General features: G+C 40.5%; 2 protein-coding genes across 3 annotated transcripts; one reads left to right on the top strand and one right to left on the bottom strand.

Annotated features, from left to right (window-relative positions):
- Positions 1–101: 101 nt before the first annotated feature.
- bud31 (BUD31 homolog) lies at positions 102–2,048 on the top strand. The gene is made up of 4 exons (XM_024271521.2): positions 102–436; positions 1,096–1,218; positions 1,336–1,502; positions 1,590–2,048. Exons 1-4 carry the CDS (start codon positions 343–345, stop codon positions 1,638–1,640), a joined length of 435 nt encoding a protein of 144 aa, XP_024127289.1. The 5' UTR covers positions 102–342; the 3' UTR covers positions 1,641–2,048.
- A 2,911-nt stretch (positions 2,049–4,959) lies between these two features.
- Positions 4,960–13,037, bottom strand: smcr8a (Smith-Magenis syndrome chromosome region, candidate 8a). 2 transcript variants are annotated; one of them, XM_036213339.1, is made up of 3 exons: positions 11,890–13,037; positions 9,316–10,773; positions 4,960–6,723 (listed from the first exon to the last, which is right to left on the bottom strand). In XM_036213339.1, the coding sequence occupies exons 1-3, from the start codon at positions 12,540–12,542 to the stop codon at positions 6,270–6,272; spliced, it is 2,565 nt and encodes an 854-aa protein (XP_036069232.1). In that variant the 5' UTR covers positions 12,543–13,037; the 3' UTR covers positions 4,960–6,269. The 2 variants fall into 2 exon arrangements, with proteins under 2 accessions (XP_036069232.1, XP_024128373.1); XM_024272605.2 differs by having other exon boundaries at positions 9,091–10,773.
- Positions 13,038–14,235: the final 1,198 nt, after the last annotated feature.

Consider the following 14,235-nt stretch of genomic DNA (forward strand, 5'->3'; position numbering starts at 1 on the left):
ATAGATTTCAATTGAGAGCAAAAAAAATAAAAAATATATTTTATCTGTAGGCAAATATGTAAGCGTGCTAAAGTGATGCAATATGCCACAAACAACAGAAAATTGTTTTTATGCATATTTGAGTTTAAATAAATGATATATTTAGTGTACCAGCCGAAATATGTAAAATTGGAGGGATTATTGCTGTCAAATCAAATTATTTTTGCTTTCATGACGAATTTTCCTTTCGGTAAACCGACATCCGTCCCCCCTCCTCTTAAACGTATGACGTATATTTTGCGCGCCTAAGAAGAGCTCCGCTATCAGAAGGTTTTAATTCGTTTTTGTGTTAAACCGAGCAAAATGCCCAAAGTAAAAAGGAGTCGAAAGCCACCCCCGGATGGATGGGAACTGATTGAACCCACTTTGGATGAGCTGGATCAAAAAATGAGAGAAGGTTGGTTGGAAGACGACGAGCCCGAGCCGCTCAGTGTTGCTACACAAACAACTACCGATAATAATTCATCGCGTTTTCATTATCAGTGTGTGTTTGGTTTGTGCCTTTTGCCTCCCGCTGAACCTTTATATATAAACTATTAGAACTGAAAGTTAGTAAAATTTTGAATTTGTGGATACACAGTGTTCGAGTGTCCAAGGCAAGGGTATTTCTAGAAACTTCTCTCGTGTTTTTGTGGATTTTAAAATATTTCCTCACATAATTGATTTACTGATCTATATGATTCTTTATATTTATGACTTGCTTCATTAATCTCACAGTAACATAACAAAAATTAACGATCTTTATCCAAATTTTATAGTCAGCCCAATCAATTGATCGCAACAATTCAGATTAATATTTTTGATCAAACATCTCATAATGAAGTCCCCAATTCCCCCGCAACTGCACCCTGAGATTCTGTTTCCAAAAAAATGCAGCTAAGATGTGATGGACATGCACCTTTATTTCACTTCCTTCCTTCCAAGAGTATTCTCTCTATTTCTTGTTTTTATTACTAGTTACAGCTCTTTGCCTTTGTGCTAACGTGCTTTTAAAAAATAAAGTGTATTTTAGTGTTATTTTTGATTGTAACTGATGACATTTTCTTCTCATTTCAGCTGAAACGGAGCCTCATGAAGGAAAGAGAAAGGTGGAAGCTCTTTGGCCCATTTTCAGGCTTCATCATCAGCGCAGTCGCTACATCTACGACCTTTTCTACAAACGGAAAGCCATCAGCAGAGGTAAGCAAACCGGCTTTCTTTAAATATTCAGTTTTTATCTTGTCTTAGCTGCACATTTTTTTTACTAAAAACTTTGTCACTTTCCATGTTTTCTTGCATCGTCTTGTCAACTGGCAGAGCTGTATGACTACTGTATAAAGGAGGGCTATGCAGACAAGAACTTGATTGCCAAGTGGAAGAAGCAGGGCTATGAGAACCTCTGCTGCCTGCGCTGCATCCAAACACGAGACACCAACTTTGGCACGAATTGCATCTGCAGAGTCCCAAAGAGCAAACTGGAAGTTGTAAGTGAAAAATCTGATAATCTTTCACTTAGAAACACATTAAAGTGACTTTTGCTGGAGCTGTGTGGTTTGATTCTATGTTTCCAGGGACGGATCATCGAATGCACGCATTGTGGATGCAGAGGCTGCTCTGGCTGACCTGGAGGACAGAGCTTTTTTTTCCTTCTTCTTTTTGTTTAACATTTGGGGCCCATCCAACATCCAGTCTAGAATTACACTTGATTTGTTGCTCATTTGATCAGAAACACTGCTGCTCTAATAAGGGATCAATATTTCCTTCAAAGTTTAAACACAGAAATGCAGCAGAGTGCATCATCAGGGGCCATTCAGTCTTGACATGTTTTCTGTTAGTTTTGTTAACAGCTAAAGCCCTTAAAAGGAAATCTTTAAAGAATGTTGTTAAGATTAGTCCAGCTCCTTCTTTTGCAACCTTTAAAAAAGTTTTTTGTTTCATCTTTAAAAATCTCAAATCAATTAGAAGGGGAGTTTTTTTTCTAATGTTGTTTCAAATCTCCACTTGTCTTTATTTGTTTTTTCATTTTAAATAAAAGTTCTCTAAATCATTCCCAGTTTATTGACTTTGCTGTTTCTACATGAAAACTGTGATGGAGTGCTTAAATTTTGTTTAGAATTAAATTTTCACAAAATATAACTCAACCATTCAGAGAAAAGTGGACCGTTTTTGCCACACCCGGTTCTGAGGACGGGAATTTACAGACGTCAACAGAGTTGGTATTGTATGTGTTCATTTGTTTATTTATAAAGCATCTTCCTCTGCTATTTAAATAGGCCAAAGGTGTTGCACACAAAATTAAATCAATAAATAATACAATTATAAAACAATGAATACAGTTATACAATGATACAAAGATAACTGTTAAACAAAAGATTAAAAACATAATTAAAGGTCAGCTCTACAGACACTAAGGCACGACAGTGGAGGAACAGTTTAGGTTTAAAACTCTCCAAGAGGATAACTTCTCTAATAGCCGGTGTCAGAATATTTACAAGAAAACTAGAAAGGTAAGAGGAAATGGTATCTGCCATTGAATTGGTTGTAAAATCAAGAATTTTAATTAAAAACCAATTATTAAACTGACAGCTGGTTAAAAATGACCAGGATCGGGGTCATATGCTCGAACTTCTTAGCACCACAGATAAATCTAGCTACTGCCTTTTGAACCAGTTTCAGTGTCGCTACTGAACTTTAGGAAACCCAGCATATAAGGAGCTGCAATAATTTAGCCTGGACAAAACAAAAGCGTGTGTAACAACTTCAAGGTTTGGCTTTGATAAGAACGGCTTGATCCTAGCTAAACGCTGCAGCTGAAAAAAGCATGACAACATTTATTTGAAGGTCTAGTTTCAAAGCAAAATCAAGGAACAGTTTTGACTACTGACTGCTCTAAGGGGACAAGAGACCATGATCCCATCAGAGGAAAACTCATCTGTTTTGCTTTCATTGCCCAGAAAGTTAACAGACATCCATTCTCTAATATCAACAAGGCAGTTATTGTTTTAATCGTGAGGTCAGATCCTTTAGGCATAGGGACATACATGATCACAGTTGTCAGCATAAATATGAAAATTCACGGTTTGGAGAAGCATTCTGTGATGGGAACAGCAATGGGCCCAGAAATGACCCCAGAGGAACCTCAAGGGGAACACTTGGATGAGTGAAGGCCCATAATGACAAAAAAAAGGAGCTGTCTGCGAAATCTCTGATGAAAGAAAAAAAAAGTCTATAAATAACTTTGCACAGACAAAAGTCATTTAAAAAAAATCAGTCATCAGCTTTAACTGTTTGACCCACGAAGGCCAAATGTTTGACTGAGTCCAGAGTTTGTTATTGAATTCACATTTTTGTTTTTTTCTTGGATTGGGACACTAGAGGAATAGATTACCAGTTGGACTGGGGGGGAAGTTTAAACTTCTATTAAACTGAGTCTGAAGTTTTAAAAAATATAGATATTTTTTTCCTCATATTTTCTGATTAAATTATCCTTACTGTGTTGTTCTGCTTACTTATCCGAGTTCAGTTTTCCATCTTGATATATGGCCACAGTTGTTTGACAAAATAAAATGTAAAAAAATCTTTTTATAAAATGGAAACGTTCACACTTTGTTCTGATGCTCTCTGGTTGATTTGTAATTCACCTTTCTGTTTCCTTATGTCTTAACAAAACTTTTTCTTCAGAAGAGCCAGAAAACAATGTGCTTTGAAGATATTTGAGAAAATGATTTTATGACTGATTATTTTATAATTTTACTGAAGTATAAAGAATGAAAACATTAGCAAAAAATATATAGTTAAAATATAGAATTTAATAGAATAAATGTGAAACTGCATAAAATAAATGTAAAATGACTAGATTAAGTAATTGGAAGAACTTAAATACATTCCAAGATGTGTAAGTATATATGGAAAAATTATAAATTCTTGCAGAATTGAAAATAATATTTGGAGAAATGTATTAGTATTAAAATAAATACGGACAAGCCAAGTTCAATAAAGTGTTCAGCAAGAAAAAGCTTTTTGTGCATTTTTGCTGATATAAAAATTAAAGTTTGCAAAAAAACCCATTTGCTATATTTTTCTATTGATATCTTTTATTTTCAGGTTGCATAACAAAAAGTGCAGCTTTTAATTATTTGCTTAAATTTAAACAAAAGTAATTTTGATTAATAATCATAAGGTAAAACTGTATTTAATCAACTTTTTATTTGCTTTATCAACTTAAAATAGTTTTTTTAAGACAGAAATGATGACCAGTGAAGTCTCTTGTTAAATATATATTAATAAAACTATAACTATGCAAAATACATAAAATGAAAGGTGAGATTATATAAGTTTTCTTCTTCTTACTCTTTTTCAAGCAACATAAACTATATTTAATTAATTCATGCAACTTAAGAGTATTAAAGACTCTATTAATGATTGTGAGACAAAAGTATTTTATTCTTATATTTTTCTTTGATGCATTTCATTATTTCTGTAAGGAGTTTATCATTTGTTTGATTTTGTTGTTTTGTGTGAAATCAGTGCTCAAAATAAACCAATAAATCAAATAAAAAGCTGCTTATGTCTCATCTGTTTCCTAAGAACATTGAATCAATACCTGAGAGGAGTAGAAGTCTTCCTCATGAAAATAAGGTCGGCGCCTCCTGCTTCTCTTCCCATAACTGATGATGGAGTTCAGCTCTGAAGCCGAGGCCAACTTGTTTACATGACAAGCTGCAAACGGCACCGCCCACACGCCGCCGCAGCATGCTAGCATGAAGATTATTTTCACAACAGCCCTCCCTTCACTGCTCCGGCAATTAGAGGCGCTCACACATGAGTATTTATTATTCATGACACCTCAGACACTTTTGTCATCGCTGAGGCAAGTCACAGAAACACGAAGCAGTTTAACAGCAAGATCCGCGCTGAGCTCAGAACTGAAAAAAAACTTCATCAGAGTATTCATGCTTTATTAAAATCACTGGAAATGATGGTCATCCTGCAGGGCTGAAGCAGCAAAGATGACTAAAACATGACAATGGCAACACAGTAAGGACACTAGGTGACAACATGTTAAGCACACTGTGGTATGGCTTTCTCAGGTTACATTCATGTTTTTTTGCATTAGCACGACATTAAAAAGATGCTGCAACACCTTAAACAAAGAATTCACATGCTGCATTTTTGCCAAAAAGTGAAACAAAACTTTTTTTCTTTTTAAAGTTGACCTTTGTTGTTGAAATCTTTGCTTGTAGTGTGATGCGTTCATTTGATTTGACCTTCTGCTTACAGCTACAAGTCAAATCCGTACAGTTTCACTGACAGAACTAGAACATAAAAGAAAGGACCCGACAAAATAAAAGTGCTCATTAGTGACATAAAATAAAATAGATTATTAAACTAAATTAAGATTATTTTAATGGCACTGGAAAGAATAAAAGAGCTGTAACATTAAAAAGATGCTTTCCTCGGCGAGTCTGTTCATCTTAATACAATAAACGTTACCAACACAGTGATCACCCGAGCACAAGACGGTCTCATGCTGACACCACGACACTCACGCAACTTAAGGACAACAGTGAAGTTCAATACATTGAAGTTCATATGCTTTCAAATCTATCGTGTGGCTAATATACATGAAAATGCCCACCAGCAGCAGTTATTGGTGGCGGTTTTGGTCGTAGCTGCTGGTCCTGATGAGAGTAACACTGGACACGAGCTCATAAACGAGGACTGAAGGGAGGCGGAGTCAAATCTGAAGCCTTCAAATCAGTTCAGGCGAAAATTCAGAAATCCTCAGATCAAAACAAACATTCATCTGCAGGAATGTGCCATCGAGTTTTAAAGTGGAAACCAAAGAACTTGGAGGGAAGTGCTGTAACCAGCCAATCAGGTTGCCAGAAATGACTTCTCAGAAATGATCAGCAAACGGTGCAGATGCAAAAATGTCTTATGGTTTAGATTGTACTGAAGCTGCTGAGTGATGACTCTGAACTGGAACTGTACCAGTGAGCAGAAGTCAGACCAACACTGATGTGTTCAGTGATCGCAGACACACAAGTGACTGTTTTTTCCATTTTACAGTGGAAGTGAAAGAAGAAGAAAAAAAAATGCTGACAGGCACGGAGCCGGGTTCATCTGCGCTGTGATGTAAGCATGAAGGAAGCAGTCCAGGACATTCAGAATCCCTCCGTCTCAGAAAACCAGCAAAGCAGAAAGCTTCATAAAACTCCAGAGAACAGTAAAAACCCACGATGGGAGCATCAGATTTTGTATAAAACGCTGGTGGTGTAATTAAAACTGAAAGCTGGGGCTGCAGCAGTGCTGGGGGGCTGCAGGTACTGCTGAGTGATGAGGCGGCCGAGGTGCAGCAGAATCTGACTGTCCTCCTCATCCAACCCCAGCTGCTCCTGCAGGAAACAGCGCCGCCGGGCCTCCACGTCCTCGGGCCCCTCCGTGGAGCTGACCGGCAGGTGGAGGTGGTGGGTGAAGGCCAGCAGGAAGGCCTTGGCGGCCAGGCGGCACAGTGTGCTCTGAATGTGGAGGAGGTAGGTGGAGCCCCGGCGGATGAAGGTGCGGTGGTCGGCGATGTTGGCGAGCAGGCGGCCGCGGTACGGAGGGCAGCGCAAGGTCTTCTGGTCAACATCTAGAATGGAGATGTAGCGGCTGTAGCGGGACAGCGAGTGGATCATGCTGGAGCCCACGGGGGATGCAATTCTGCAGAAGAAAGGAAACCCTTTAAAACATCCAAAATACCGTCTGAAACAAAAACATGAATCATACAAGAGATGAGCACTTGTGTACCAGATTTAGCTTTGCTTCTGCTGCCCCCAGCATGCAAACACAACAACAAAACAACATTAAAAGAAAACAATTTATGGACAAAAGTAAAAAAAAAATAACTGTAAGAACACAAAACCTCTACAGCAGCTACATTACATTTTTTCACCAATCAGAAAGTCTCTGTGATCCTGAATTTGCAAATCTGCTGCAAGTCTTACTCAACAAAACACATTTCATCTATTTGATAGACAATTGAGCTATATTACTAAAGTTTTTAATCTTTGTAAGTATGCAAGTTTCACTTTGTAAACACTTTATTACTGGAATAAACATCTTAATGATGATAATGTTACAACAGGACATTTTTTTAGACACGAGATGTATATTTGTATAAACTCCTTTTGTATTTGAGGCTAAACTTTATTTCTATTAAGTATGTTTGTACATTTGTTGTTTCGCTTCATTTGTTGTTGGACTGGGAAAAAAGAGAGAAGGAGAAAGTGATATAAAAGAAAGGAGAGAAAAAAGGAGATAAAGAAAGAAGTAGAATTACAAAGCAGAAAGTTGCTGGAGATTTATCATTATTACCATTATACCAATATCAATATTTATCACAATATACAACAATAAAGTATATTTTCAGCTTTTCTCTGAAAAAAGTTGACAAAAATGTAATTAATTACTTTTCTCTGACTTTATTTTTTCAAGTAACTGAAGTGTCACAAATGAAAAACATTTTTCTAAAGTGCACAACAGTTTCACGTTTTTTAGTAGGAAAACACATTTTTGCATAAACGTTCTGCAATAAAAATAAACAAATAAAAACAATAGAAAAGATAAAAGAGAAATGACACGATAGATACTTTTCTATCACGCACACGATATGTATCGTCATGTCACCCAGTCCTAGGGTCAGGTGTAAATCCTGGTCTAAAAGGGGCGGGGTCTGTCCACACACACACTCAAATGCTACAAACATACCTGTTGGCTCCAAAAACCTTCACACAATACAACTACAGTTCACACGCACATACTCATGCATGTAAATGCACCACACGCATGTAAATCATTCCATCTCGCATACGATTAGTGCAAAGGTGAGCTGACACCTGTGCTCAGGTGTACTGTGGTGGATGATGGGATGTATAAAGAGGGGGAACCTGTAGCCCTCCCCACATGGAGCCCCACTGAGGGTGAGGCAGTAAAAGTCGCTGGATTCTACCAGACGCCCACACAGGATTGCAGTTTAAGAAAAACTGGGCAACCCACACCAGAAACCAAACTAGGGCCAGCAGGATTGCCACAGGGACCCCCCAATGCCCGAAAGCAGGGAGGCACAATAGCACGGAGGATGCAAGCTCCAGCCCAGTAAGAAGAATAGCCCTCCTGCCACCCCAGGGGGTCCAATCCCCCCTCCCCAGCCCCACACAATCAGTCCACCACCACCCTGGAGTTCTGAGCCTCCCCCCAACCAAACTAGACACAAACCAGGGGGGACCCGCCCACCAGGCAACCACCCGCCTGCGCCGCGGGAGGTCCAGTAGAGAGAAAGACATTCTAATTAATTAAGCTTCCCCTGTTTAAGCTTAAAAAACTAAACAACTATTTTTGTTATAAAACTTAATTTTATGGTGAATATCTGTCAATCATCTTTTGATTAAATAACTATTTTAGAAACTTTTTATTGGATAAACGTTGGTATTTAGAGGTGTTTTGTTAAATGTGTCATCCATCTCTGACTTTTTAGAGCTCGATTCCCTTTTTGTATGTGTGTACTCCTCTATTGTTCCAGAGAGTCTGCCTCTCCTTTTTTTGCAAAGCTTTTAAATTAAAAAAAAAGCTGCTGCTTGTCAATGCTCCAAACTGAAACAAAAGCCATTTTATGCCCAAAAGCTCTGGTTTCTTGGAGAAGTCTGTTATTGTTGAAGCTGATGCAGCATGCAGGCCTAACATGCTTCTTCGGGCATTCACTTCTCCTTTCTGTCCTCACGGAGACTTATAAAAACACAGATATCGATAGTGTAACTGACAACAGTCATAAAATAAAAATAATAAAAAAAAATTAACTCTCTTCTAGAGCACTTTTTTTATTTTGGGGGGTAATATAGAAATGTTCACACAACCCTTGCTTTTATTTTGAAGGAGATTTGTGTTTAACAGAAATCTGCTGAAAAAATGTGGCAAAAAAGTGAATAAACTTAAAATTTCATAAAGCAAAAAAGCAAGACCGTTTTAATAACCTCTTTGGCAAGTGCCAGCATGAAAAGGCTAATTGGAATTTAAAACTTAATGATCTCCTACCTTTGTAGTCCGATGAGTTTCCATCTCTGCAGGTCTGTGAGGGTGAAGGGACATGACAGCCAGGCTTGGACCCGCTCCCCACACTTCCCAGCGGCCGGCACAAACAGAGTTAGAGCAGCAACCAGGCGGCGGACTCTCCCCTCATCCGCCCCGAGGACCACCAGAGTCCTGCCGCTCAGCAGACACCACAGAGCCTGCATGGAGAAGGGATACTGACGCACAAACCTCAAGGTGCTTTGAGCAGCCTTTTTCTTCTCCCGGAGGGTCGCCATGCCCCCAAAGCCGACAGGCGAAGCGGCTCGATCGGACCCAGTGGAAGCGCTCATGGTGCAGTCTGACCCGTCCTCTGCGGACGTCTGGGAAACTGCATCTCCAAAGATCTCCACAGGAAGCTCCAGCCCAGCTGCAGGGCTTCCTGAGCTCAGAGACCCCACAGTGTAGTCGCCCTGGAGCGGGAGGAGGGCGTGGGGCTCCTGGTTGACCACCAGCGTTTCAGGGAGCTCTACATGTTCCCGACATGACACAGCGTGAGGGCCGGACGCCTCGTAGAGGAAGCCCTCCTGGGCGATGCAGCATGTAGAGTCCAGTGGAACCGGCGGCTCAGACACCAGCTCGCACTCATCCTCCTTACACGCATCCAGCTCAGAAGCCACTTCCAACAAGGACACAGGCGTCCGGTCTTCCTCGGTCTCACCCTCATCCTCTCCTGCAGTAGTCTCCATGTCATCACTGCTGCTCTCCCGCTCCATGTCAGTGTTCTGATCAGGTGTCGGATCAGAACTTTCTCGTTTCTCAGCTTGATCCACTCCACTTCTGTCGCTGCTGAAGCTTCCTTTTGTCTCCTCCGAGCTCTCCTGAGTCTCTAAAGTCTGATCAGAGGCGGAGGACTCCAGATAGCTCTCCACGGCTCCGAGCTCCTGAGCAGCACTGGCCTCAAACGCCACATCAACGAGGCCTGGATGTTCTGCTTGACTCATGTCCACCGCTTCAGTTGCGAGGACGATGTGAGGCGGAACCAGCTGCACACAGTTATCAATGGAATGATTCACAGCGCAGAACGGTCTCAGTCTTCCGGCTTCGTCTTCACTCTCATGGTCGTCCAGATCCTCCTCAAACAGGAAGTTGACCACTTTGTGCTTCCTGCGCAGCGCTCTGTCCAAGCGGCGGGTGTGTAGGCAACACAGTTCCCCCCGGAAACTCTTCTCAGTCTCCTTCAGCAGCTCCACGGTGGCCTCGTAGAACGTTTCATCGCACAACTCCTGCAGGGTCTTCAAGCGTTTGTCGAAACACTTGGCAGATTTGCCTTTGATCAGCTGCGGCGTGTAGGACGGTTTGTCTTCATTGTCTCCATCCTCTTCACCTTCGCCATCGTCACCTCCCTCTCCCATCAGCCCTTTTTGGCTGTAGCTGAAGGGGCTGGCAAGCTTGGCGTATTTGTCTAAAAGCTCCTCGCACTCACTCAAGCACTCGGCCACGCACTTCTGGCAGCTGACGGCGTACGGGTCGCGCCGCTGACGCCGGTGGTAGGAGCTGATCTGCTTCAGCAGGTCCCTGTGCTCGTAGATGCTCTTTTCCACGTTTGCCAGTTCGTTGGCCTTCTCCACGGCGTGGGCAGAGTACATGCTCTGAGGCCCCGCCTCCCTCTGGATACCCTCCTCCTTCTGCAGGACAGAGTGAGTGTACCTGGAGAAAACGCAAAGGTTCAGTGATGATTTTCAAATTTAATTAAACTCTTTAAAATTAATAAAGTGAAGCGTTTCTATCATGTGAGCTTAAAGTCCCACGCCGATCATCTTTTGATGTATTTTCATAGTGTTTCCAGTGGTTTTTAATCACGCCGTTTTTAGCCAAAAATCGAAAAAACTGTTTCGTTTTCTAGGACATAGCTTCTGCAGAGGGGCGGAAGGTCATTAGAGATTCAGTTCAGAGATGCGGTTGGGGCATTACTTTCTGTTTACACTCTCTCCCACTAGCTTACAGCCCCTCACACCCACAACCTATTTAAAGACGTATATGGATCAAGTCTTATCTAAGCAAATGCATCAGAATGGAGCAAAACAAGAAGCTTGTGGCCCGCCCAGAGTATTTTCAACATCACAAATACAATCTTTTTAAATTTTGTGTTTGCTCCTGATTTACAGTGATTATTAGGGGAGTAGGGAAACATTGATTCGGCGATATATTGTGATATTTCATTTGGCGATACTTGTATCGATTTAAAATGCTGACAAGACTATATTTAGTTCATTATTCATGAGCGTCATTCAGCGTCTTACTTTTGTTTTCTTACTTTTGCTTTCTTGGGATATTTCGGGATACGCATAATGTGAGAAATGTATCGAGATATGCATCTTATTGCCATACACGCATCAAGATACGTATTGCATCGCCAGATGCATATCAGGATATGAATCGTATCGCCAGATACGTATTGTATTGCCAGACTCTTCCCAATACACACCTCTAATGATTATAATAAATAAATGATCAAAAATTTAATCTTATTTTTCTTCTTATATGTCCTAAATCATGAGAAAAAAATGCTGCAAGAAAATGTTAAAAAAAAACATTTTCATCTGAGTGTTTGGTTCAAAAGTAAAATAACAAAACTGATTATCGGGACTTTTTAAGTTCTCCAAAGAGGCGTAATGTTCTTCTGCTACCTGAGAAACCTGACAAATGCTAAAGCACAACACATTTTTTTTACTCTTCTGGAAAAACTGTCCCCATGACATCACTGGCACCATTTCTCCTGCATCCTCAACCAGAAAGGATGTGAATGATGTTAAGAAATCTTACTCGAGGTCCTGGAGTTTCCTCTGGAGTTCTTTGGCGAATGCTCTCCTGTTCCCGGCTTTCAGGCACTCTGAAGCCTGTGAGAAGCGGAGGGATAACTCTTGAAACTGCAGCATGATTTTCTTCTCATCCGCTGCAACGTAGGCCATGCAGAAAGGTCGCACGAAGCCCCTGGCTTCCAGGTCGTAAAGGGTAAGGTGATGGACATAAGCAAACGCCCCCTCTTTAGAGTCCCCCAGCACCACCCTGGAGTCTTCCACGAAGCTAAGCCTCGGATAGCCGCTCCCAGGCGTGTGGCCCACAAAGGAGGCTTGGTAGTCCACGGACATGATGCGCAGGGAGAAGTAGTTGAGATCGAAGGTGCCACACACTTTAGGGTCATCAGGGATGGTGAGGAGAGGCTGAGGACCAACCTGCTCGGAGAACTCGGAGATGAGGATGAAATCTTTGGTGAATTTGGCATAAGAGGTTTTGGCCCATGGGTTGGGGTCAGCCAGCGGGTGAAGAGGAACTGAAAACTCCTCTGGGAGAGTAGACGGGTCTGGACTAGCCAGGCCATACTCATCCTCTCTAGTGAAAGCCACCACGTCCGGGGAGCCGATCATAGTGGTGTTGCCAGGAAAGGCATTAGAGACAGCAGCACCACTGACAGTCATCAAGAAACCCGCCAGTACAGAACCACAGAAAGTCTGCTGAGAGTGGTCATGGTGCTCAGATCTTCACACATCTCTCTCCTGGAGGTGTGATGAGAACCATCGGAACACTGGGCTCAGGCATCAATACAGAACTATCAGAACACAGACATACAATCAGCTCCTTTGCATGAGTCTAAATTAAAAGTTTGTAGCTCGTATAATAAACGCAGCTTTGTAGCGCCAAGATCCGCGTTCCAACAGGCAGCAAATCATCCCTTCTCTGCAGAAAGGGAAACAGGAAAAGCGGCATCAGGGCAGAGCGTCCATCCCTCTTTTCCATCTGTTCCTGAGTCCGAGTCTCCCGTCCATCGTGATTTTCAGGACAGGGGTGAAGTGCGTCGCGCTGATCCACACAAACGTCGATTTTCAGACAGCAGCGCTCTCATACATAGATAGACGCCATGTTTGTCAGCTGGACGGCGCTTGGTCATGTGACCAAGCTCCTCCCTCTCCGGAAGAAGTCCACTCCAAAGCGGAAGCTCATCTTCTTCTGGAAATAAAACATGGATAAACATGTCAACATTCTGTAAATCTTCATAAATATGTATGTGTGCTTAGTGCATATAAAAAAATAACTAAACAGTTTTACAAATAAAACGTTAATGAGATTAATAAAGAAGTAAAACACAGAAGTTTTAGTTTTACAAGTTGCTTTTTAAAAACGTAATCATTATTACAGCCCCCAAAAAACAGTATAGACACAAAGTATAGGTATTTTTTAAATAGATTTAATTAATTTATTAAGATGTTTTATCGTTACGACCTTTTAAATTACTGTACTGTTTGGCTTTTGTAATTTACAGAAGATATAATGAAGATCTAATTCCTTTTTTCTTTTTTTTTTCTTTGTAGTTAGTGTTCAGACCAAGTTGTTGTCAACATTAGTAGAAATGTTTTTTGCCCTGCCATAGTTGACTGCAAATAAATAAATAAAAGTCTGTGCCGGACCAAATTTCTTTATATTTGGTTCAGAAAATAATTTTAAATAAGGATACATTTAGACGACCACATGCAATTTTCTATTGAGTTATTAATGAATGAATGAATGAATGAATGAATTCATTCATTCATTCATTCATTCATTCATTCATCCCATCATTCATTCATTTATTCATTACTCTATGATCCATTTACTGACTAACTGTTAAACGTTTATTTATAATTTGTTGTTTTCTGTTTATTTTACTCCAAGCATTTAATTTCAACTCATAGACTAATTTTAGCCTGTGCTTGTCAAATTTAAAAGAATAATCTGCTATTATCTCAAAGACATTATGAGCTTTAAAAGGTAAAATTCCCATTTTTAAGGAAACATAAACCCCACACCTAAACAAGTAGATGTTTTTCATAATCTCAACAGTATACAGTATCAACAAACCTGCCACAAATTACCCAACTGTTATTATTAATATTATTGTTTTAAATATGGCCTACATGAAAGTACCAGATGAATAAAATCCATCTTTGATTCTGGCTTACAAGGTCTGAGAATAGCCAAGACACACAGGGCATTAGGGTTTGATATTTCAAGAAATTGCAGAAGTTGTATTTACGTGGACTGAAATCCCATTTAGACTGCAGAGAGTCACAAACAGTGGAGAAAATTGTTAGCCACAGTCATGTTTAACTATCTCTGTCTTAGTAGAACTTTCAG

The sequence above is a fragment of the Oryzias melastigma genome, linkage group LG8, assembly GCF_002922805.2.
Source record: "Oryzias melastigma strain HK-1 linkage group LG8, ASM292280v2, whole genome shotgun sequence".
In the NCBI taxonomy this organism is placed as follows: domain Eukaryota; kingdom Metazoa; phylum Chordata; class Actinopteri; order Beloniformes; family Adrianichthyidae; genus Oryzias; species Oryzias melastigma.